We start from the raw sequence: 24981 nt of genomic DNA, 5'->3' as shown, positions 1-24981 counted from the left end.
CTCCATTGGTGAAAATAGTAGTCATTTCATTATTTGTAAGTGTTTCAGGACCTTGCTCTAAACCGCAATCTTTAATCTATTATCTCAGTTGTTCAGCTGTGACTCAGACTATGCAACCTTGTTTCCACTAGTACAAAAAAAAGAAAGGAGCTGTCATAATGAGCAAGCTTGCTATACTTATGACTTTAGATCATTATTATGACTTCTCATAATTACAAGATTTTTTTTTTTTTTACTACACAGGGTTATTTTTTTAACCTCTACTTGTCGCCATTATCCCAGATTTTGCTCTTATTGTAAAGCATTTCCTCTCATTGTAGTAAAAACAAAGGTAACTAATAAAGTAAGCAAAGTGCTAAAGCATCACCAGCTGGTATTAATTTTGATTTCACTAACACTTTGTAGACAGGTTTGTAGACTTACGGTGAATAACTGGGCAGGAGCCAAAGTATTGACGGAACAGGTCTATATCCAGAGCTGCACTAGACAGGATCAGTTTTATTGTGGGAATCTTCTGAAGCACATCCCGCATCTTCGTGAGGAGGAAGTCAGTCAGACCATCACGCTCATGCACCTCATCCTGTTGAGAGTCAGTTTTATTTTCTTTTAACTATCTCCATTGGTTTAATGTTGCTTTCTGTGACATGTTGTACTACATCTTGCCTACTATGTGAGAAGAGGTAACTTCTTGAAAAAGCAAAGAAGGCAGCAAAAACACTACATTCCACTAGGACAGTTTTCATTTATTTACTATTTATTTTATATACCAGAAACATAACCAAGTATAGCCAAAAATCTAAATCAATTGGACTGCAACTGTCAGCACCAACTTGGATGCCGCTGCTTGGCCATGGAAACCCATTCCATGAACCTCTCTATGTCCTATTCTTGAGCTAATCTGAAGGTTATGTGGAATTTGGAGGTCTGTAGCTATGGACTCTGCAATAGAACCTCACTAGTAGGGATGGGTATCGTTTAGGTTTTATCCGATACCAATACCAAACCAGTACTTCTGAAACGGTGCCAGTGCTTAAACGGTGCTCGAACCAGTGCTTAAAGAATGGAGAACACACAATTTGTCCAAAAACCTCTTATGTTCAGCTGTTTTTTTGTGAAAAGATAACAATGTTAGCCTTTTCTGCAGCTATAGGGCATATATGGTATCACTCTTGGCTGGAAGCAGTGCTTAATCAATTGAAGAAAAAAAAAAAAAAAAAAAAAAAACTTTGTCCAAAAACCTTTCATGTTTAGCTGTTTCCCACTTTTTCTTTTGTCATTTTAGCCTTTTTGGCCACGGTGAAGGGAGTATCTGCCATCAAACAAGAAGACAGCCGCATGTAACTACGACTGTGTTTGCTAGTTCACCTTACATGCATTAATGTAATAACGTGATTAGCCTACTCAACGTAAATTACACACGAACAACATTAAGCTACTCCCTCAGAGAAGAACGGCTGCTGCTGCCGTCATCATCCATCATCATTTCTGCTACACTGGCAGGGCTAGGGGCCAGGACTCTACTCCTCGGGTTCTTGGGGGATGTTGCTAACTCCGCGTCCGATAACAGGCACCACACCCGCAGTAGATGTGCTCGGTGTGTGGTTCGCAGCAAGCTATCAAATACGGCGCATTTCTCGGCTTTTAACAAAATGCTATACGTCGCCAGGTGTTTCATCAGATTCAAGGTGTTACCTCCTTTGCACAGTATCACCTTAAAGCACTTGTTGCAGGCTGCTGAGTTTGCATCTTTTGCTGTGAAGTACAGTCAGACTTTTGACCGCTTCGCCTTGGGCATTTTTAATCTGTAGCTCTGCTCTAAAAGAACGTACGCACCTGTGCCCGCCTACTACGCTTGCAAAGGTAAAATGATTGGCTAGAATCCAAAGTGTATGACATCTCGGGGGGGGGGGGGGGGGGGGGGGGAAGCACAGAAATAAAGCACCGAAATGTGCGCTGCTTTTTGGTCTGGTTACTACAGTTTATGTCAGAACCGGTGCCTTAATAGCACTGGGTACACTGCTCAGTGATTTTACATGGCATCCTAAACTCCTAATTGCTTTCACTTTGTTTTAATATCACTAACAGTTTAATAGATGGCCTCCTATCACGGTATTATGCTATTATCACTGAGCTCCTGAGAGAGACCCATTCTTTCACACATTTGGAGAAGCAGTCTGCGTGCCTAGGTGCTTGATGTTACCTTGATTTACACAAGTGGCCCTGGAAGTGATTGGAAAAGCTGACCTCGATTATTTGTATGAGTGAATAATGTGTGAATACTTTAGGCAATATAATGTAGATGAAAATTTTTTTAAGACTATATGCTGTCTGCTTGTATAATCCTCATACCCACCACAATGACGTGTGTGACAGTTGTCAGGCTTGCATCTCCAGTCATCAGTGTTCTGAGGAGTACCCCACTGGTGCAAAAAGTCAGCAATGTCTTGGGAGATACCCTGAGAAATGCAAAGTATTCATATTTATAATTCCATTTTAAGAAACATGTAACTTCCAAACATAAATCACTCTTCAAAAAGTGCGAAGCATGTATTTTAAAATGAATTTCGTATTTAAAAAGCTCAGGTTTTTCATTGGCTCTGTCATGCTTCTGACATCACTTACATGTCAGTACTGTCAATGCTTCAGCTGAAAGTTCACACTTGTAAAACAAGCTGAGAGGACCTCAATGCAGGCGACTGCAATATCAGGATGAAAATGTTTGCTATTAGACTTGCATTGAAGCCAGATTGATTTTATAATTATTTGGGAATAAAAACACTGTTAATTTGAGATCTTTAAAAGGAAAAAGAATGAGATCACGGATCCCCTAGTGACAGGATGAGGAGTTCAGTCAATCAGCTTAGAGTAGGGCTGTGTTCATAACATTGACATTGTTGGCATTGTCCATTAAACAGTTCAAATTTAACGTAATATCTGAGTGTTTCTTAGTTTTAGACTGTTCAGTCAAATTTTCTTTTTTGCTAGTTTAGTCAACTGAGAAATTAATCGCTAGGAGCTTCCTTACAGCAAACACTCTCAAGCAGACAGGAAAGGAATTGCGATAAAACGAAAACTCTATTTTATAAACACTGGCTGATTACAACATGTTAGAAATCTCTCAGTGTGCACCATTAAGCTCATCTCGTCTATTTCGCACTGAAACAAACAAACCTGAGTTACTATGGTTTTTGTGTTTCAGTGTGGTGCCAGGCCATTTACTGTAAATTAAGCTAATTTTAACACCAGTAAGCATGACTTATTTTGTGTCAGTAGCTAACTGGAGTGTGCATTGATTTACAATGACAGGGGAAGATATCAGAAGACGTGCGTAACTGGCACAACAGGATGTCTCAACACTATGAGCACAATGCTCAAACTTTCCAAGAGCCAAGCCTCACTATTCCACAACAACACAGGGATGAGGAGGACAACCCTAATGCAAGGGTTTTCAAAAGCAGAATGAAAGGCAGAGCCTTTAGCTATAAGGCCCATTTACTATGGAATCAGCTCCCAGATTAGATTTGGGAGAGAGAAACTTTATCTAATTTTAAGATTAGGCTTAACATTTTCTTTTTTGATAAAGGTTATAGTTATGGCTGCCATAGTGTTAGGCTGCTGGAAGGCTTCCCATGATGCACTGAGCGTTTCTTCTTCGCTCATCTTTTTTTTTTTTATTTTTTATTTTTTTAAACTATCTGTGTGTTTATACACCACTACTGTATTTAATCACTAGCATTATACTCTGGCTCTTTCTCTTATCGTTTGCCTTTTCTCCTGTCTTTCTCTGTTCTCTTCCCATTCCCCTCACCATCACAGCAAATGGCTGCTCCTCCCTGAGCCTGGTTCTGTCACAGAGTGCTTTTTTCTATGGGATTATCTAATTGTTGGATGTTCTTTCTAACATTGTAGGATCTTTACCTTACAATATAAAGTGCCTTGAGGTGACTGCTGTTGTGAACTGGCCCTATATAAATAAAATTAAATTCAACTATACTGTTGCTTTATATCCACAGCACATTATTTACAAAGGGACAGGTCTGCTTTTATATTTCGGTTTTGCCTCTAATGGTTTTTTTGGATATGAATTTTTTTTTTAGGTTTAACTCTGATTATTTTATCAGTTTAAAAATTATTTACAGTTGCATGTGTACTGTGAACATGTTACAAGTCCTTTGCTTAACTGAAACCTAAATATAATTTGGTCATTTTTCGCTTTGGTCTTATCTACCTGCTCTCAAGTCTGATGTGATAGCCGACAGTCTGGCCCACACCTTCCCCCCTCTCAGCTGCCACTCTATCAGCCACAGCAATGGCAGCCAGGCGTCTGGGCTGAGTGCAGAAGATCCTGCAGGACTCTCCTTTCTTGCTGCAGTCATCCAGAAGGAACTGTGGGATCTGGATAAAATATATCAATATGTATAACCACATTGAAAATGGAAAACCCCAACACAGTAAATTTTAAGATCTATTTTTCCCAGACACAATATATAATTATGACTTTATTTTTTTTAAAACATGCATTAAATATTTTATCAACTATACTTTTGAAAAGAAACCCATTCTAAAAAGATATTCTTTGGATATTTTTAACATATTATAATATTAACATAACATATAGGTACAGGTTGAGTATCTAAATATTTTACTTGTTATAAGCAGAGGTACCGGAGGTAAGGTTACCAAGTAACCTCCACATCCTAAGAGCAATTACAGCCAGAGGCTACTGGTGCGTTGTCTACGTTTTCAGTGTGTATCTTAGGATAAACATCTTAATAAATAAAAAATGTAGAAAGCAAACATGACTAAGATGTCAGAACCGAGTGTTGGAATATCTATTTGTCCACAGACACACCTGTGTTGTTTTTCCAGAGCCAGTCTCTCCCAACACGAGCACGACCCTGTTTTTTTTGATAATTTGGATGATCTCCTCCTGGTGTTCATGCACAGGCAGGGAGCATCGAAAACTGTCCAGCTCTGATGGACTTCTCCTCCGAGGAACCATAGGAATCCCATTGTTTAAACGTCCGCTCGCTCTGTTCTTGTCATAACTGTTGTCTGAAAGAACACAACAAAGACAGGCTAAGAAGAATGCAGCTGCTGACTGAGCTATATCCAAAGACGAAAGGTGTCAAAAGATATTTCTGTTTCACTTTGTGTGTGTGTTTGTTATTATTTTACAATTACTGTTACAGAAGCACAATATGGGAGATTTGGTCCACATCAAAAAGCGTTTCAAACCCATATGACTAGTGCCGTCAGGCTTGGAAACACACACACAAAAAAAAAAAAAAAAAAGACAGCTGAAAGTGTGCACAGTCTTTAAAGCAATTTGGGTCTTTATTTTGAAATGTCCAAACTGGAATAATAAGCAAAGTTGACTTTATTTCTGTCTGTGACTTTGTACCTTTATATTTTAAGACATAAAGTTATAGCCAATGTATATCTACCAATGTTCTCCCCGTGCAGCCCAGTAAGCTAAGAGTCAACATTTTGCTTTAACATCAGTTTGGTCCTTTTTTTGTTGTTTTCTCTCCAGTTCATAGAGAATATTAGCAGTCATCAGTAAAACACAGCTGTATTTTATGCACACACAATGACAGTCACCAGGTTCTGCAGGCACAGATATGCCACTTTTTTCATTGGGTTGTATATCTATTCGTTCCTTCTTGCTGACGGGAAACCTCTGTAGCAGACTGCGGATGAAATAGAAGGTATTCTGGGAGAGTGTCATGGGTATGGTTGGCTGAGGATTATCCGTTTCATTCTTCTTCCTGATGGTGACAAAGCGATTTGGTCCCTTTCTGAAAGACAAGGAAAACGTTCTCCATTACCATACTTATTAAAACTTGTTTTGGTCTATTGCTCTGGGGGTTTCTGTAATTGTAAGTTAGGCTTGACAGCTCCTCAGTCCCAGTCTAGCTTGTGGGGATGTGTGGTTGGTCTTCAGTGAAGAAGTGATGTATTTGAAACCCCTGTTGTTAGGTTCACTAATGACCTTCCCTTTGCGTGTAGCAGTAAAGTGAGGCATAAGTGATAAAAGAGGATTTTGAAGGAACTGGAAAGAGAGCTGTTAAGGACAGAAATGACATAAAAAGCATAATTTAATAAATGTGTGCCAGGAACTGGTCATGCTGCAAAAACTGAATTGCAGTATTGTGAAAAACAAGACACTGTTCCTTGTATTAAGTGGGACTCACAGACAGAAACGTCTTGTATTTCTTGTTACACTGCTGTCAAGTTTTTGGGTTTTTTTGTGAATTCAACATTGGTTATTCAATATAATTAAATTTCTTCTTTTAATTACCCACCAGTTTACCAGCTGACAGTAAGATCTGACAAGTCTGACGAGAGGTATGGTGGTGATATGTCTAACTTAGTTGCACATACCTGTTTAGTTACCTCTAATGAATGTGGCTTAATTAATTTTAGATAAAATGTATAATCTTTAAATGCTAGCGTCTCAATCACCTCAGAGAATTTTATAGTTCCTGAAATAATCTAGAATAATTAACATTTATTAAAATTTAACCAATACTACTTTACTAGTCTTGCAGTAAATCACATAAAAATGTTTCAAGGATTAATTGAAATCTTTGATGAAATGTTCTTTTTAAATATTCAAACCCTGTTCATATCACATTGTGATTATACTTAAACACAAATTTGCAAATTGATTATAATTCAGTGTCTCTACAAATGCAAAATCTACAAGGTGTGATCAAAAGCTATTTACTGATATAATTACAATGGACTATGTCTGTACTCCTGTAACTGGAATTAAATTAGATAACTTTAATTAATCCTTGTGTAAGTGCTGAATAGGAAGCAGAGCAGTTATTCAAGCATGCATAGTTGTTTCTGAAAAGAAGGCTTTTGTCAACTTTTGGCATCTCTGAGGTAAATTGACCTCAGAGATGCCAAGTGCAAAGTTGCAGGAGAAAACACAAACAGCACAATTTGTAATGACCACTGGCATCTATGTATTCACCCTAACACTAATAATTCCTAAGTATTATATTTCTTTTTATTAAGGAAGTCCAGATCAGCAATAAGGTATGGCTATAGACATTATATGCAATTGCAAAGTCACCATTAAAATCACTTAAATCAAAACTACAAACCAACTTTACTGCAGATTAATGCTCTGTCTCCCTTTTAAGAAAGAGGGTACATTCATTTTTAAATTACTCAGCTCATTTTCAGTGCTAATTACTTACATTTAGCACAAGGTGTAATGACTAAGATACTGATGAGCAACAATCCTGGAGGAAGAACTTACCCTTTGCTCTTAGAAATGTAACCCAGAGACTGGGCCATTCGATGAATGAAAGCCCTCTCTGTACTGGTCAAGGAGGAAGGAAATTCCGTCTCTGTTTAGTCAGGGAAAGAAAAATAATAAATAGTAGCAAATTATTGAGTGACAACCATAATTATTTTCTGCTCATTCTGGGAGATGTAATGAATATGACACTGGCAAAATGATGTCAGATACTATATGAATGAATGTTTTTCATTTTCTTATATAGACCAATAAAAACAGCTTATACCTTTCTGGTCACTGTACTGAAACCTCTCAAAAGCCAAGGTCACTGCTATCTTGACTTCTTCATCAATATGAATTTCTTTAAAGTTGCTGACACTGGAACCATGTTGTGCATTATGATTCATGGATGGTTTTTGTGTAGCTGCACCAATTTTTGACATATTGCACTGCAAGAAAACAACAGAAAAAGTGTTGTGAAAACATACATGCATGCATCATTTCCTGCAGCCTATTTGTTGTTAACCTCTAAACAAACCAACATAAAAAGAGAATCTATAGACTTGCATATCTCCTGAATGTTATTTTTTTTCCCCTGAGACTGTGACTCTGTTCAGCATCCCCACAACCACTGGCATGACAACAGCTGAAGCTAAGTAAGCAAGAAACTTCAGACAATCTTGCCTAATTCAATGGTAGAGGAATGTCTGAATGCACTAGTGATGCTCTAGCTAAAAAGAACTTTTAAAAATCAAATATTGTAGTTAATTTTTTTAATGCGTGATTCAAAATGTTCTACTGTCTTTTAAGCCACTTAAATCAATCAATGTCAACTCACCACTATGTTATTGATTCATTTGTTTATTGTATTTCCATCTAGCTGTGTGAGGTGGTATTGCTATTGGGTGCTTCAAAAAGGAAAGATATCAGAAAAGATAAGGTGTTAAGTACATTAAGCTAGCTGTTAATTTACTAACAAATACAAAACATGACTAAAATGAATGAAATAAAAATCAATAGAGTCCGAAGTTTCATATATATGCATTTATGTGACATAAATCGCAAGCACACGTTTTTCCCACGAGTCCACAGGTCAGCCACATCTTGCTCCCTCTGTGAGCTGTATAATACCTGTTACTGATTTATGAAACACACCCATGTTAACTGGTGATCGTCACAGCTTTACAAAGTCAGGTGCCTGCTCAACATAATGCACCATCATACTATTATTTTGTTCAAAATAAAGACACGATTCATTTTCATCGGTTCAGTTATGCTGCTGGATTTCTTAAGTTTATGCGCGCGCTGTTGTGAGTATCAGTATCAGAAAAAAGTCAAATGGCAATATAACCAACAGATGATTTTTGTGGTGAGTGGAACTGCAGTACGATTGTATTGGACCTTATGGAAATCGTTCATCCTGATCTGTACTTTGGCGTAGATGAACCTTCAAACTTTAACCAGACACATGATCCCTTGTGCTTCCCGAGTGGCGCCAGCCCTACCTAGTTATGGTTTGGTCTGTTTCAGCCACTCACAGTCATAGAATGCTTCGAGACTCTTCTTTGGAGATAGAACATGTCGTTTTCGAACAATTTTCTTTCCCGCCAATTACAAAACCGTAAAGGTAGCATCCACAACTAATGAGTTTAAACATTTTCAATCATAACCGAGAGAACTACAGAACTACAGTTCTCGGCATAGGGTAGTGCTTGTGGATCACAGTGTTGGTAGGCTAAGATTATACCTGTTTTGACCAGAAGTTGGAATACATTTTAGACGACTTTTACTCTTGCTTTCTACTTATATCATAGCTGCGACTTGAAACCTTTGGACACGTTGACATGCTGCCAAAACATCACCAAAAAGCATAAAAACAGTGAAGTTGGGACATCAATACTAATCTACTTTTGATTTATTTTTGAAAAGTTATCCAAAGAGTGCAACTTGTGTAAGCCGTGTAACTTCTAGCATAAAGGTTACCACTACATTACTAGCATGCTATATAACTACGAAACAGGTGCAGTTCTCGGCGAGAAGCATCTTACAACTTTAGACAAAGCAGTCTTTCGGTTAGCTACGTTTGCTTTAAAGAGCCCTCTTAACAAGTGGCTTAAGTGTTTCATTGTTTTGGTGGCCAAATACAGAAATAATTTAGCTAAGAGGAAAGGAATATCGTCATAAAATGTAGCTGACTGTAGGTCCAAACCTGACAGAAAACGAATTTAGAAATTATATCGTACCTTGATTAGTGAAGACGTTCGACTGTAGTCTCAACAATTCACATAGTAGGATGATTCACATGAATACGCAAGAAGCCAAAGCTGAATTGAGTTTCCTTTTTATGTAAACCTTAGACCACCGCTAATCTGATCCATTTAAACCCGTGTTTTTGTGTCTTCTTCTTCTTTTGAGTTTATTAGCATTACCGCCGCCTACTGGACTGGAGCATGGCTCCGAAGGCTGAAAATTCAAGTAAACCGTTTGTTTCAAGAATATAGGTGTTATGTATATGTTACATAGATGTGTATTTTTCACCAAGAAATTTTTCTGATGTTACCTTCAAGTTATTTCTCATGCGTGCTTTATAGATAGATAAATGTATGAAAGAAGTGATTTAATGAATCTATAAATCAAAGAAACATAGCTGCACGAAGGTATAATACAAATTATGTTTAGAATCCTATGTCTAACATGTGTATTCACCAGTCACAGAATGAAGAATTACCACAGAGCTTTATAGAGAACGGCAAGAATGATTTTCTGAAGCGTTCTTCATGGCGGCGAATCGGTCTGAGGGTGAAGGAGAAGTGTGGAGTTGAGTGGGAGTGATGTCCATGATGTAGAGCAGTTTATTCAGTGACCTCCTGTCCATCACTGACTCAAACACCTCCAAATTCTGACCAGTGATGCAGGGTTGCAGATGAGTTTGTTGATCCTGCTGGCATCTCTGGCACTGATGCTGTCCCCTTCCCTCCACGCCAGCAGCAAGCTATTTCCTCCTGAAGTCAACCACTATCTCTTTTGTCTTGCTGACACTCAGAAGGAGGTGATTTCTTTGAACTCAACAAAGTTCCTTAACAGCTTCCTGTACTCTCACTCTTGTCCACCCTTAATACACCCAACTACTGCAGTGTCATGTTTAACTGTTGTAACGGAAATCTGAGGTGTACAAGGTAAACAAGAATGCCAATAGGACCATTCCTTGTGGTTCCCCAGTATTACTAACCACCACATCAGACTGGGAGCCCCCCAGGCTTACAAACTGAGCCATCTCACAGGGTCAAAAGTATATACACAGGTTCAAATATAACACCCCCATGAATTTTTTATTAAATGTCTCTTAGGTACAGTAGTTGCACCTCAACCAGATGCTTTTGGTAGCCATCAAAAAGTTTCTCTGGTGGTTCTTGGCAGAACTGATTTTAATTGGTTGGTTCCCCAGCACAGACCCAGCTTTAAAGTCAAATTTTTAATAGGGTTGAAATTGGGATTTTTGGGGATGCCATTTTTCACAACTCAAATCAAGTTAAAAGTTATATTCCAATTCACACACAGTAAAGGTTTGAGCTGTCAGAAATATTCAAATTCAAAGCCACACAGAACAAGCCTGGAAAAAGTAGGAAGTGAGTGCTGTTACCACTCAAGAGTGGTAACAGCAGCATTAGAAGTTAAAACTCCAAATCTAGAAGAGTGGTTCCAGCAGATTGCAGGCACAACATTAGAGGTCTCTGTGCAGAAGAGTGTAGTTTTAAGAGCAGCTAAGACACTGTACAGACTGTTCAAACTCCCAGGCCTCTGGGTCGAGGACCCAAACTTGAGGATCACACACATATCAAACCCAGAGGATTAAATGGAGTAGATAGTAGTAGTGGTAGGCAAGATTTTTCAGATTGATGGGAAGTACAGCTGTACTACTTAGGGCAAACACCTAATACAGTAGAAAGGACTACTGGGATGCTATATGCATGGCGAAAGGAGGGGTGACAGACTTAAAGTACAAGGCTTTCACTGAGTTGCATGTAAGGGTGGACACTGAGGAACAGAAAAATGACTTGTATTGATTGGCTGAGCAGAGAGACTGAGCTAGAAAGGACATGTAGCAGGTTAGGTGGTTAAGAACAGAGATGGAAATGTGCTAAGTGTGCTAAGTGAAGAGAGTGTTGAAAAGATGAGAGAGCGAGGACAGATGGAGGACAGATGACGAATTGGAAAATGCAGAGAAATTTTTAAGGAGCAGCTATGAAGAGAATGATAAAAGGCAGTTGGCCCAGATGACATACAGCATGGGGAGGTACAGGAGGTATGGAGATATTTAGGAGAGAGGGCAGTGGACTTTTGGACCACATTGAAGGGAATTTTTTGATGTATGATTTTATTTTAAGTAAGTTAAATTCTGAGACTGAAAAAAAGTTTTTATTAACATTCTCATTTAAAGTCAAAACACCCCAAAATGAATTACAGTCAATGGTAAAAGTAAGTCCCAGGGATTCACTTTACTAGAAAATACATCAAATGCAATGAAATCATCTGTAAGTGCATAATCCCTCCAAGGAAAATGAGAACTGCTTGAGATGTGGTTTGAAAACAGTTACTCTCAGTGAAACTATAATCTATAAAACTGCCCTTGCTTTTGTTTTCTGATCTAGTGGCTCAATGGTGCCATCCTCCATCAAAGTAAATAACCCAAACTTTTCCAGTTTTCATGCCAAGAGAATACCATAGCAGTCAGATAGTGTTGCTATGACTGAGAACTTTTACAGTTAAGAAATATCACAGGAAACATGGTAAAACATGGTAGATGTGGTAAAAGGCTATAATTAAGACTGTTCGAAATAGACTGAGAAACACAGGTCTAAAGCAGATCGCAAATCAGTCAGATTGAGCTTTAATGATATATGAAAAAATCATCTTTGTACATTTGTACATATTTGATGGTGAAAATGCAAACATGACACCAAAATTAAAACTATTGTGTATAAGTGCTGCACTACCATGATGCTAATTAAACTGAATGTGAAATTCACTTATAATTTCGTATTTAAACTGGAAGATATTTGTGCAGTCCTCCATGTTTTTCATTTGAATTGTCTTCGATTCAGCTAACTCTAATCAAAAATAAAAGAAATATCCTGCTTCATGGTCATTCTCATAATGGCAGACCTTTTCACTTCTTGGATCTGCAATCATCAGCTTTATATAGTGATTTTAATATTGGCAGTCATAGAGTGATACAGTGACAGAGTAACATGAATTTAATGGCATTCAATCTAAAGACAACTTTATTTCTTTCCCAAGTCATTATTCAAAGATGTTATACAAAGTTCTATATTTCTGCATAAAATCTAAAGTTTCTTGAGAGGAAAAAAACTGAAGAACACTGTAATATCATTAAGCCAGTTTCACTGTTAAAAGACACCGTGCAGAAAATGTTTGCTACTTAACTGAATGACTGGAGGAAGCTATTATCTGAATATATTATAGCTTAAAACCAAAATATAACATGACAAATTCAAAAAAAGATTCGCTGGCCAAATGCACTAAGGATTAATTTCCCACTTTTTACTGTCATCATAAATGTACTTAAAAGTTCAAAGTAAATGTTTTCAAAACATCATTTACCTGTAAAAAGTTACTGATTTACCTGCGTAGTCCTCTACTATGGTTTACCTCTTTCAGGAAAACTTACTCTGAAGTGAGAAAGGCAACACACATGCACATAAAAAGCAAGTCAAGATGAGAAGGAGATGGTTTAGTTACATCCTTAATATCCCTTGTTTACTCATATCCTTAATTTAGAATGTCTCTTGAGTTCAAGGTTTGACGTTACAGAGGAGGCACAGATCAGCATCAACGATATCAGTAATCGAAACTCTTCATGATGGCGTCTCTGTCAAATCTGAAATGTAGGAAAGCCTTAGAGGACAGCATTGGCTCATAATCTCTACTCTCTTGATGACCGCAGGAGCTGCTTGGAGCTGCATCTGTTAAAAAAAAAACCGTTTAACTGTGTGATGTGGCAATTGGAGGCTATCAGTGGTCATCATCTATGAAATTAAATTAAATTAAATTAAATTAAATTAATCTTTATATGCATAAAATGGAAAGCACAGAAATTAAAAATCATTTGTCACACCAAATAAAATTATTGCTCCATACGTAACTTGATGCATTAGAGTGAATGGTCAACCATTCAGGTCAAAGGGATGACTACATAACTACTGTTTGCCTTTGAGAACCACATCACCATTATTTCAATAGATTCAGATGAAATTTACTTATAAGCAGTTAGATTTATTGCACACACTCCTATTGTGAGCATTACTCCATTAGATAATGATATATTACATGCATTTTATTAACAGTGTTAATAACATGTGATATGAAGGATGCAAGGAGCATTTGCCATTGCTGACTGTCCAGAAGGCTCTTAGATAAATTGCAGTGAAAGGAATATCTTGTCTTTTTAAGTGCTCCTTTGGTCAAATGAGTAGAAATAAACCCTCGATCTATTTAAAGGCTTTCGACCAAATAGAATGTCAGAGTGCTGAAAAATCATACCTCTTTCAAAACTGTCTTGTAGTCTTCGCGGTTGAAGTCTTTTATCTTCCTTCTGTAGAATCGGTTAAAGAGTGTGATGCTGGTAATTCATTAACTATTTACATGATGCCAAATTTAAATGCTTACTAATATTATATATTCAATAAAAACAGCATCTGAAACCCTTAATATTAGCTAAGTTGCACCAGCAGAAAGTGCATGTGCTGTTTTTGACTGATGATCTTGAGACTTTTTCTGGTTTAAATGTCAGCATAATGTCTTAGGCTTCTCTGGTTACTAAAAACCGCTATCTGGACCAAAAATGTTTTGGCACTTACTAATATGGTTTTCACCTGCTGGTTGCTGGCTCCATTGTCACAAGAGCCTTTCTTCATATAAGGCAAGTCTTGAAATTTCTTCCCATTGCCTTTCACATTTGGTTTCTACAGAGTAAAGAACAGATTTTATGAGATGACTGTGGTTATAATAACAAATGACAGATTCTACTTCCATCTTATACCTATATAGTAATTAATAATATATTTAAATCAGATGTATTTAATAAAGCCTTGGCAAAGTCTGGACCTGAATCACATTGAGTACTCCACATGCAACTAGAACATAACAAATGCCTGTTCATACATGTTTATCTTTCTCATTTGGACTTGCTGAGACATACATTTTCTATGAGGACATAGGCTGAAAGAATCATTACACTTACTGATAGATTCTTTCCCTCATTTTTAATTATCTGCCTGCTGTTATCACATGGTGACTGACTGTAGTCTTTTTCTAACCTGGTTCAGTTCAAACTGGCCCAAAGTTTTCTGCTGCTTGTGTTTTGTCCAGCTCTCTCCTGGAAAGGCATCGCTACCTGGGAGGTGACGAGATTTTGACCTATGAGACAGAAGGAAGAACAAAAAGAAATTGGATTTTTGAAATTGCGGCAATCTATGAAAGTGTGGGAATTTCACTGAATTTCATTTCATGTTTTGATTTGCTTATGTTTATACATAAACATAACAATGCTTTTAAAAGCATTGAGAGCCCACATGGAGTACTCTCAGTGCTCTATGTGCACATGATGGTAAATTGCTTAGTCTGCCCATCTCAGAGAGACAGAAAAATTCCCAAATATTTCCAAAAACTAAGAGTGTCAACATTATCGTTATTATGCAACCTCACAGTCCATTCCTATGCAGAGTTCTAGTGATTGTCTACTTTGAGTGTGTGGCTTTCCGTGAATTTCTTGATGATGTTTCTCACTCCAGCTTTTTTACTCTAAGTCCTGTGATAACTGCACATCTTTTATGGGGTTGTTCTTTGGCTCAGGGAGGGGTGTGCAGTGGGTTCCAGGGGCAGTACCAGGGAAGGCTATTCCAGTTGCACGCCAGAGAGTTGGAGAGTCAAGGACATCAGAGCTGGCTGGTCTGTGAACTGTCGCATTGTAAATAAAGTAAAATCTGCATTGTGAGCCCAAATAGTCTGTGAGTCTGTTTGGGGCTAAGATTACACAAAGCCTGTTACAAAATCCATGTCCTTCTTTGTGAGCATCAACAGTTGTTTTTACTTGACTTCACAAGGTTTGAGCATCACAAGGCTAAAGCACATCATTGCACAGTAGAGCAAAGAATAAAGAATAAACCTGCTCTGTTAAAAAAGCACTTTAGGTGAAAACTTTCAATTTCATAGGGGGGCTTTTGTGGATGCATGTCTCTAGATTTTTTAAGGACACCAAAGAACCTGGAGACAAAAAAACCCAAACATTATTTAAGAAACGGAATAATGTTCTGCATAAATGGGTCAAAATGCCTTTTAGTCTTTCATGCTTTGAATGGTAAATGGTAAAACTAGAAAAGCCTGCTGCTAGGACTGAGGCGAATGTGTCGAGCTCCCAGAAGGTATAAATCTCGGTAGAGCTGACGGGAATGGCAGAGTTGGTGATACCTGACATGAGAGATGGCTGCCCCTCCCTGAACCTGCTTGTGCCAGAGGTTTACTGTTAAAAGGGAATTCCTACTGTCGTCAAGTGCTTGGTAATAGGGGATTGGCTGATTGTTGGAGTTTCTCTCTAAAGCCTGGTGCGGACATGAACACAGACGGGTGGAGATCCGACAGCTGAGTAGTCATTCCTGTCATACTTCTTTGAAGTCCACTGCCTGGGCGTGTTTGTAGCTGGGGGATTGTGATGTAAATTTTCTACAGACGAGTCTGTGCAATCAAAAAACCAAGTAGTTGACCCTTGCTGTCACTATCGCATAACAAAATTAACCTAACAGGGACCCAAGCAGACCCTACCAGACTCATAGATTTAAAAATTATAAAACCTGCTTAACCCTCCGAGGGTTAATATTGCAGGGTCTTTATCCTATAAAATAATGCGCCTTAAGGTAAAAAATTTTGTAATTAGGCCTTATATAAATACAATTGACTTGAACTGACTACCGTGTGGGATTTCTGTTGCAGAATTGTTTGTTTTTTTACCGAATGTTGCTGATGTTTGCAAAGTCCTCATCACTGTCTGTTGACTCGCCTTTCCTCCGGCTAATCCAGTCTCGCAGTGGTCTACACAAGTAAAGCAGAAGATCTGCCATTAGACATAAAATCAAAAACATGACAAACAAGACGCAAAATTTTATTTAGACAGTTCAGAGGTTTGACAGACTTCATGGATGCACAACTGGTTGATCAATATGCATTAACTGGACCAAATTACAAAAAGAAGGCTAACTTATATGGGTAAGGATCATTAGTTCTATTTTCAGATCTGATGGCCCTGAAGAGCAGATCGTCTCTGACATCCATACTAATTTCAGAGCAGCTGCTACTTTTGATCCATTTCTCCCTCCATGAACTTGTTCATTTACTATTATGGATTTCATGCCAATTTCACTGAATATTTAAACTCAGTACATGAAACCACATCTTCACACTGACATTCTGACCCTGGGGAGTACCCAAACCCATGGATGTGTTAAAGGAGATGAGCTGAGATGAGAAATACTTTATTCGTCCATCGTATATTGATATTTGAAATTACTTTGCTACAATAATAACTGTATTACAAAGAGTAATGGTGATCATCTTAGTGTGACAAAGAAATTGACATTTCTTCTCTTCACAATTCCATGGTGAGACTAAAGAGAGCACATTAGCACGCAACTTCTAGGAAGTGCTGGTAGAAGTAGAAGTATTATATGGTATAAGTACTAAAATCGGCCCAGTGTCAGTGCAACCTTTTTTTTCCAAGTCTTTACGATAAGCTGGGCTCAACACATTTCACCTGAATTTCAGACAGACACAAGAGTGACATTTATTTGCTCATCTTATTACCAGAAAGAAAACAAACGTATACCTTGCTATAACTGAAAACTATCAATGGACAATAAAAATGATTAGATGTTGTTTTCTAGAAACACACCTTATAAATGGAATGGCCATGAAAAACCTGTTTGGGGCAAGTCCAAGTTTAGACTTTGGTGTCATGTCATTCCTGTGACAGGGAAGCTTCTCGATAGGAAACCATTCAATGTTCTACAAGAAAAGCAAAAAAACAAAACAAAAAGCAAAAACAAAGTGAAAGCGTAAACATTTCTGTCAGCTACAGACAGTACAGATCAAGGACCAGAAAACTTCTGCTTCACTGCAACACCGAATAATCTTCACAAACATTAACAGATGACTGACTACAGCTGAAGCGAGTTGACAGTAGGGAGAATTAGCAAAATGCCACAAATGCAAATAGTCTAAGCCATTGAGAGTAAGGTTTTTTCAATTTTTCAATAAACACAGTCATGATCATTGCAATCTGTTAAGACTAGTGCATATAGTGTGACAGACATGATAAGGGTGTTTGCAGGAGCAGTGGACAAAAACAATACAGCCTCTTTTGTTCACTATCTACAGCTTGTGACAATAGGTGAGGGTTGTAGATATATCAACTGGTAAATGGACAATTTCTCGCTCAGTTCTATTTTCATCACAACAAACCATTTCAGTGTATTTATAACTGCACAAGCGGGCCAATTTTCTCTGCCATTTCCTTGCTCCCCTCTTCCCTCACTCGTGAACAAGACTCCAAGATACTTAAACTCCTCCACTTGGGGCAGTGACTTGTCACTTACCTGGAGATGGCACACTACCATTTTTCTGGCTGAGAACCATGCCTCAGACATGGAGGTGCTAATTCTCATTCCTGCCGCTTCACACCTAGCTTAGCTTTAGCATGCTGTCTTGGCAGATGCTTGCAAAGAACCAAAATTGTGTTAGCAGCATAATGCAGTTGTTTCTGTCCTGGATGCAGTTTTCCACTTTACCATTTATCTTGTCCTTTTGTGTAATAAAAATAAATATCCATATGTCTCTTTATTTTCCTCCTCTGACACATAAACTGAAATCTGCTGATTGTAGTGCAAGTGCAAGAAACGATAAGCGGAATAGATATGCAGGCAGACTAACAATTCCAAGGAACTGGACAACTGGGACCCAGTTTTCTAGAAGAATGGGTGCTCGATTCCTCTCCCCACCTTTATTGATAAAGTGAGGAATTCAGTCATCCAGAAAGGAGTCAAAGTAGAGCCACTACTCGTCCTCATCAAAAAGAACTAGCTGAAGTGGTTTGAGGATAGGACTACGATCCCTAAACCACCTTATATGAACATCCCTGGTAAGGTGTTCTGAGTGTGTCCTACTAGAAAAAGACCCAGGGATAGACCCAGGACATACTGGAGAGATTACACCTGTTAGCTGGCCTAAAAAGGTGTCAGCTAAGAGCTGGAGGAGGTGGATAAGGAGAGAGCTCTGGGCTTCTCTGTTCCCTCCTTTTTATTCAGTGCATTTTAATTCATTTTCATCCAGAAAGTGACAAAAGAGGCTTTGCACAAGCTCAAGACATTAATAAATCTGGACCGAAAGGTAGAAAAACTGTTGGTTTTTTTTTACCCTTATCTCTTTTCTAGTTTTGGGGTTGAATTTTGTATCCTTGGACACTCCTGGTATGATGTAGAGCCGCACTAGTTGGTCAGTGATTTTCTGCTCTATGTAAACATCTTTGCAGATACGGTTCTTGATGTCAAAACCCGTCTCCTCCAACACCTGGAAAGCAACCATCATTATCAAATAAGAACTAAAGCCATTTTAAGATATGTGACTTTTATTTCTTTAAATTGATATAAGAACTGCCTGACTTACTTCACGAACTGCACAGTCATTTGGCGCTTCATCCTCATTAACCTTCCCCTTTGGAAAGCCCCAACCAGATTTTGCAAGGTAGCCCTGAACAAGCAGTACCTGAAATTGAAATAAAACAAAAGACCAGTAAGTTGAAACACACAGAATTCTTTTCATTCACCAAACACATGCACGAGTGTTCACAGGCCTCATACACTTGATAATTTACAAAAGAGGCAGCCCCTCTCCCCAAAATATCAGTGTCTCCCTGGCAGAAAACCTAAATCAGTTCTTTGCCAGGTGTGAGGAAAAAAGACCCAGCCGGAACACACTGATTCCATCTGACAACAGCATGAAACCCCTCGCTGTATAACAGCACAAAGTGCGACAGGTGCTTAGTGCAGTGAACCAGAGGAAAGCTGCCGGCCTTGATGGTGTGCCGGGTAGGCTACTCAAGGCATGTTCTGACCAACTTACAGAAGTCTACACAAAGATCTTCAACACATTCTTAGCACAAGCCAACATCCCACCCTTCCTGAAGTCTGCAATCATCCTCCCCCTGCCCAAGAAATCCACCCCTGACAGCCTGACTGACTACAAACAGGTTGCACTGTTGCTATGAAGTGTTTTGAGAGGCTGGTATTAAGACGCATTAAAGCCAGAAGCCAGCCAAAGCCTTATCCTGAGACCCACACCAGTTCACTCACAGGCAAAATCAAATGGAGAAACCATGTGCGAATGCTCTTTAATACACTAATCACAGACATACTCATAAACAAACTGTCTGCCTTTGATCTCCCCCTTCATACCTGCATCTGGATTAAAAAAAATTCCCCCCAGATTGCCAACAAACAGTAAAGCTCGGCCCCCACCTCTCCTTCACTCTCAACTAATTTCTGTGTGTTACACTCACACCTATCACCAGCTCCCCACAGGCTGCGCCCTGAGCCCGGTTCTATACTCACTATACACTCATGACTCACACCAATCCACGCCACTAACTTCATAATAGATTTCACAGATGACACCAACATAGTTGGACTCATCCAGAGGCTGTCCACCTGGTGCTCTGTGAACAGCCTCACCTTCAACACAAAGAAAAAGAAGGAAGTCATCAATGATTTCAGGGAGTACAGAGCAGACCATCTCCCTTTATACATCAACGGAGACTGTAGAAAGGGTCCAGGATTTCCGACTCCTAGGAACCCACCTAGCAGAGAACATCTCCTGGACTGCTCACACCACTGCCACAGTGAAGAAAGCTCAGCAGTGCTGGCACTTCCCTAGAGCCTGAAGAGAAACAAGTTGCAGCCGGAGCTACTAGTGAGAGCCTGCTATCATACTGCATCACAGTGTGGTATGCAAGCTCCTCATCCACAGACAAAAAAAAAAAAAAAAGAAGACTACAGCACATCATAAACACAGCACACAAAAAAAGTCACTGGCTGCCACCTCTCATCCTTTCGGCAAATTGCAGTTAAACACTACATCAGCAGGGGCATAAAAATCGTCACTGGCTCTTCACATCCAGGCCATAACCTGTTCCAAATGTTGCCCTCGGGTCTCTGAAGACGAGAACCAGTAGGCTCAAAAGTTTATTCCCACAGGCAATAACCCTGAACAAAAACAACTACACAAAAACAGTTCAAGTGCAATAACTACAGTCAGTGTAATTACTTTACTGTGTCAAATCTGTTCTCAATATGAATAAAGTGGAGATTTTTTAAATATTCATTTTTAGTATTTATTACAATGCACATTTAAATGAATCTTTTTCCTACTTTTTGTTTATTTATTTGTTCACACTGCTTACATGTGAGACACATATCTGGGTGTGTTTGGTTGCCAACCGGGTGATGTGATTCAAATGTCATTGTGTTTTCAAATGCAGTGACAATAAAGGCTTTGAAATGAATTGATACATATCCCTGAACAGGGTCCATTATCCATATCACAGTGGGAGACATCCAAGAAAGAGTCAAGCATGAAGAGTTGGATAGCACCAGGTGCAGATATGATCCACACCTACAGGCTTAAGAAGCTAACTGTGCTTCATGAGTGCCTGGCAGCATAAATGAACCAGCTGCTAATGGATGAGACACAAACAGAATGGCTAACTGAAGGCCGGAAAGTCCCGACACTCAAGGATTCCCAGAATGGACTGGCCCTATCCAACTACCAGCCATGAACCTACCTCATCGAACATCTCAGACATCATAGCAGCGTTGCATGTGCGTTGCATTACTGCAGACACAGTAATCCAACAACATTTCTATACTACATATTGTTATAGCATCCCAATTATAGCATGGCATCTAGGTTTTGTATGAAAAACATAGCACAGCAGGCCTGTAGCAATTTTGATATAGAAGCCAAACCACATTACTACGCATCTATAGTCATTGTGTGATGCATGCTAACCTAAAAAGAGGATTTTAATTCCTCAAACAAAAAGCACCTGCCAAATATTCAATACATTTTTCTGCCCACTACAAACCCAGGAACATTATTTACCATTTAAATTATAAGAATCTGTTGCAGTCAATACCATTTTTTATACTGGAAGTTTAGAAAACGTTTTCAAATAAACTAAGACCCATCCTAGAATCTACTATCCAGATTTCCTTAAGAATCAAGTACCAAAACGATAGGGTCCACAGAATAAAAATATTCCACTTCCACACTAATTACCACACCACTTGCTGAGATTTTTTGCCATATTGAGGAGTTGTTTTCTCTAAGTGCTACCAGATCTCAACATACAAATACAATACTGTCACTAATTAACACGGTGGCTAAAACAGAGGAAAAGAATTCACAGCCATTGCAGTGCATGAGTATACAACAACTCACATTTTCAAGGGATTCATCTAGAATGATTGCACCATAAGTGGGTACACCCATTTTGTACTCCTTCCACTGCTCAAGAACTTTCTGCACATCCTCTCCGTGAGGCAACAGAAACGGACAGTGATGGAACAGTTTGCAGCAGTCAAGAAAAATTATCTCTGCTAAAATGAAGTAACATAAACAGCAACTACACCTCATTTGATCATCTGAAGAGGTGCTGGACAACTACACTGCCTATTGTCATTATAAAAAATGCCTTCAAAAGTAATACACATTATAAAAAACAGATTTTTTTTTTTAAATCACAAGTTATTTAAAATCTCTGTAACATGTAAGGATATCAGCTTTGGCAAAGTCTCTTATCCCGCAGTGAGGAATTCCTGGAGTGTTTTGCATGCAGAAGTCCAGGTAGAACCAGTGGGCTAGCTCAATCTGGAAGCAAACTCGGATAGCATTGTCCCTTTCCTCACTGGGGATGTGCAGGATGAACCGGCTGGGGAAGCACAAATAAAGAAATGGGATTAGGACCAGAAACTGTATGTAGAGCTTCTCCTTTCACAGTACTGTCATTATACTTTGTGTTGCTCTGCAACTCAATGTTTGTACTGTGTCTTGTTACTTCATGTTGCGTTTTTTCCATTTTAAAGCTTAAAGGAAGGACATTAACCAGATTCTAACAAATTAACTGCAGACAAACAGTTTGCATGGGAAAATGAGAAAAACTTTGCTAATGCTGAGAGGTGCTTTCTTTGTGATTCTTGTAAACAACACTGAACATATATTACCAAAACCTTCCTTGACAAAGGGCTATTTAATTCTAATGCTGTTTTTGTTTGTTGAGCATCTGGTTATATTTAGGGAGTTAGGCATTCAAGTGTGATATGACTGGAGTCCATCTTAAGACATATGTATCCATATTTGGCTGTATAATCAACCAAATATACTTAACAGCTTTGCTTTGCTGTTAAGTAAATGTGTTTCAGTCTGTGTATCTACTGGATCAGTGCTAGTAGCAATGTTCCTCCAGTTAACAGTTAAAAGCTTCTTGGCGAACAATAGGAACATGTACTCTTTTCTTACAGCATTTTACTCTAAGCACCAACACCGTTGGGTCTGTAGAATAATAAGATTCTCCCCTTTCATATCCTGCCAATACCCCAGGCCCTCTCCTCAGTCATCAGATTTAATTCAAGCTCCCACTTTTTTTTTTATACTGAGTTTAGTGCCATGTCATTTACTAGTGTCCTATAGATGTGTGAGATACGAATCCAAGTCGTCAGATGTTTTTCAGTTACCGTAATAACATATTAGTCAATACTCGTTCATCTTTTCAAGCTTTCCCACTCACAGTGGGAAAGGGTGTAGTGCCTTAGATATAGGTAGCAAATCAAAACTTATGGGAGACGTGCAAATTGGTATTGTAATTGAGCAAATGACATTATTACCACGAAGTCAAAGTTATTGTATTCAAGCCTTTATTGTTTGAATCCATTACCCTACGACGATAGGTTGAAACTGATGTTACCAGCCACTGGATTAACTCGTGATACAGTGCTTCGCCCACGCTCCTTCTAAAAGGGTGGATTTCGGTTTGATGTAGTGGTCATCCTACGGATAAATAATATTCAGTGCACCCTTTACTATGTTCACAGTACACATACTGACTGAGCTACGGAGAGCTACAAAGATAATACCATGCGCCATAGACGCCACTGCTCTTGATCTTGTACTTCTGTTCATCGTGATACCACTTAATCGGTTTTTGTGATAACAATTAAATTAAAGTAAATAACAGTGTTAGATGTCCCCAGGAAACATCAAGTTACCTGCAGAGATCGTCCAATACGCTGGAGGGTATCTCCACTCTTTTTGTTTCCATGTTGGTGCCAGACATCCCGATTCCTTCTCACCATCCAAGTACAAAAGCCATTAGAGTCGCACACTAGTCCATTGTTTTTTAGTTTACGTTCTATTTCTAGCGCGATAAATCTCCAGCTTCAAACAAACTAGGAACGAGCAGCTTTCACTAACTACGAATTCGCCGTGCTCCTCCGGAATATGATGTTGAGGTTGCGTTCAAGTCATGTAGGATAGATGAAAATACATTGAAAGATAGTGGTTTGGAGAAGTGACGGGTACTAATTCAGCTGTGTGACTGTGGGTGTAAGAAAAACAAGTTTTTGTTTGTAGATGAAAACACTACACATTAATATTATACACCAACACAATGCCCGCTGAATGTGAGTTTATTTACACAGAATAGTGGACCTTTCCTGATTTGTGGTATTTCGAATGTTATATAAAAAAAATTTGACTCTCACAGGAAACTCGGACTCTCCCGTGATGCCAACGCGAACGCCATGTACAAATTAGAAGTTTATTATTACAACACCTTGAAATAAAATGAACGCCACGTTAGTTCACAACCGGATGTTCGTCATTTGGCTTCCCTTTCGGTCACATGATGAGCTCAGTCTGACGCATTTTTTTTCTTTCAATGAACTTTATTTGTCAACAACAATATAAACATATAAGGCACCGTTATTAATGCATCTATTCGGTTGAGCATTACAATAAGAGAAAAAGAAACACCAAAAAAAAGAGAGAAAAAACAAAAGAAAGAAACAAGACAAAATTGAGAGCATAGGTACAAAAAGTGTTAACAAAAAGGGAAATCATGATCAATATCTCAGATAGGGAGGCCTCCTTTTAACATAAACTGAACTTACTGAATAATACAACAACTTAGCGGGCTTTTTTGTCATTTACAAGTTTCAGCGACTTACTCCAAAGTTCTGCAGCATGGGTTAGTTAGTGATGGGGTTCTTGTAGCACAACTCCAAAAGAAGAGCTGGCTCTTTTGGGTCCCAAATGGCTCTAAATTTAAAAAACAAACAAACATCTGTAGCCTCATATTTTATCTTTAATTGGCAAATATGAATGCTTTGTGTTTTGATAAACCCTTTTGCATTAAAATCAAATGCCTCAGCTTAGATGGGCTGATTCGGTTTCTCCTCTTAGTTAGTATCTGCTTCTTCTTTAAACTGCAGCCAGATGCTGCTTCATTTACAGTTGTCAGTCATATGAGTTTTTGCGATGCACTTGCACCGTCTCACTCACTGACTAAGGGGTAATGACATGAGAAGCAACCCTGAACCACA

General features: G+C 38.7%; 2 protein-coding genes across 7 annotated transcripts in view; both read right to left on the bottom strand.

Moving 5' to 3' along the window:
• ythdc2 (YTH domain containing 2) overlaps nucleotides 1-9689 on the bottom strand; it is a 40481-nt gene extending 30792 nt beyond the window's left edge. For 2 of the 5 annotated variants that reach the window (XM_076886795.1, XM_076886797.1), the window contains exons 1-8: nucleotides 9505-9688; nucleotides 7548-7710; nucleotides 7280-7370; nucleotides 5593-5801; nucleotides 4853-5055; nucleotides 4229-4395; nucleotides 2354-2456; nucleotides 424-580 (exon numbers count right to left, since the gene is read on the bottom strand). In XM_076886795.1, coding sequence (XP_076742910.1) covers nucleotides 424-580; nucleotides 2354-2456; nucleotides 4229-4395; nucleotides 4853-5055; nucleotides 5593-5801; nucleotides 7280-7370; nucleotides 7548-7704 — 1087 coding nt within the window. In that variant the 5' untranslated portion in view covers nucleotides 7705-7710; nucleotides 9505-9688. Of the gene's footprint in view, nucleotides 1-423; nucleotides 581-2353; nucleotides 2457-4228; nucleotides 4396-4852; nucleotides 5056-5592; nucleotides 5802-7279; nucleotides 7371-7547; nucleotides 7711-8099; nucleotides 8170-9504 lie in introns of all 5 variants that reach the window. The other 3 variants (XM_076886796.1, XM_076886798.1, XM_004564666.6) reach the window with 3 other exon arrangements.
• Nucleotides 9690-11655: 1966 nt separating this feature from the next.
• Nucleotides 11656-24233, bottom strand: dcp2 (decapping mRNA 2). Of its 2 annotated transcripts, none has more exons than XM_004564668.3 (11): nucleotides 23647-24233; nucleotides 22162-22313; nucleotides 21824-21951; nucleotides 18992-19090; nucleotides 18743-18895; nucleotides 17223-17335; nucleotides 16286-16366; nucleotides 14599-14698; nucleotides 14155-14244; nucleotides 13823-13874; nucleotides 11656-13245 (listed from the first exon to the last, which is right to left on the bottom strand). In XM_004564668.3, the coding sequence occupies exons 1-11, from the start codon at nucleotides 23712-23714 to the stop codon at nucleotides 13121-13123; spliced, it is 1161 nt and encodes a 386-aa protein (XP_004564725.1). In that variant the 5' UTR covers nucleotides 23715-24233; the 3' UTR covers nucleotides 11656-13120. The 2 variants fall into 2 exon arrangements, with proteins under 2 accessions (XP_004564725.1, XP_004564724.1); XM_004564667.3 differs by having other exon boundaries at nucleotides 14140-14244; nucleotides 23647-24231.
• Between the last annotated feature and the right edge of the window lie 748 nt (nucleotides 24234-24981).

This window comes from Maylandia zebra, linkage group LG7, assembly GCF_041146795.1.
Source record: "Maylandia zebra isolate NMK-2024a linkage group LG7, Mzebra_GT3a, whole genome shotgun sequence".
In the NCBI taxonomy this organism is placed as follows: Eukaryota; Metazoa; Chordata; class Actinopteri; order Cichliformes; family Cichlidae; genus Maylandia; species Maylandia zebra.
The sequence above is the reverse complement of the archived record's forward strand: the minus strand, read 5'-3'. Positions and strand labels throughout refer to the sequence as shown.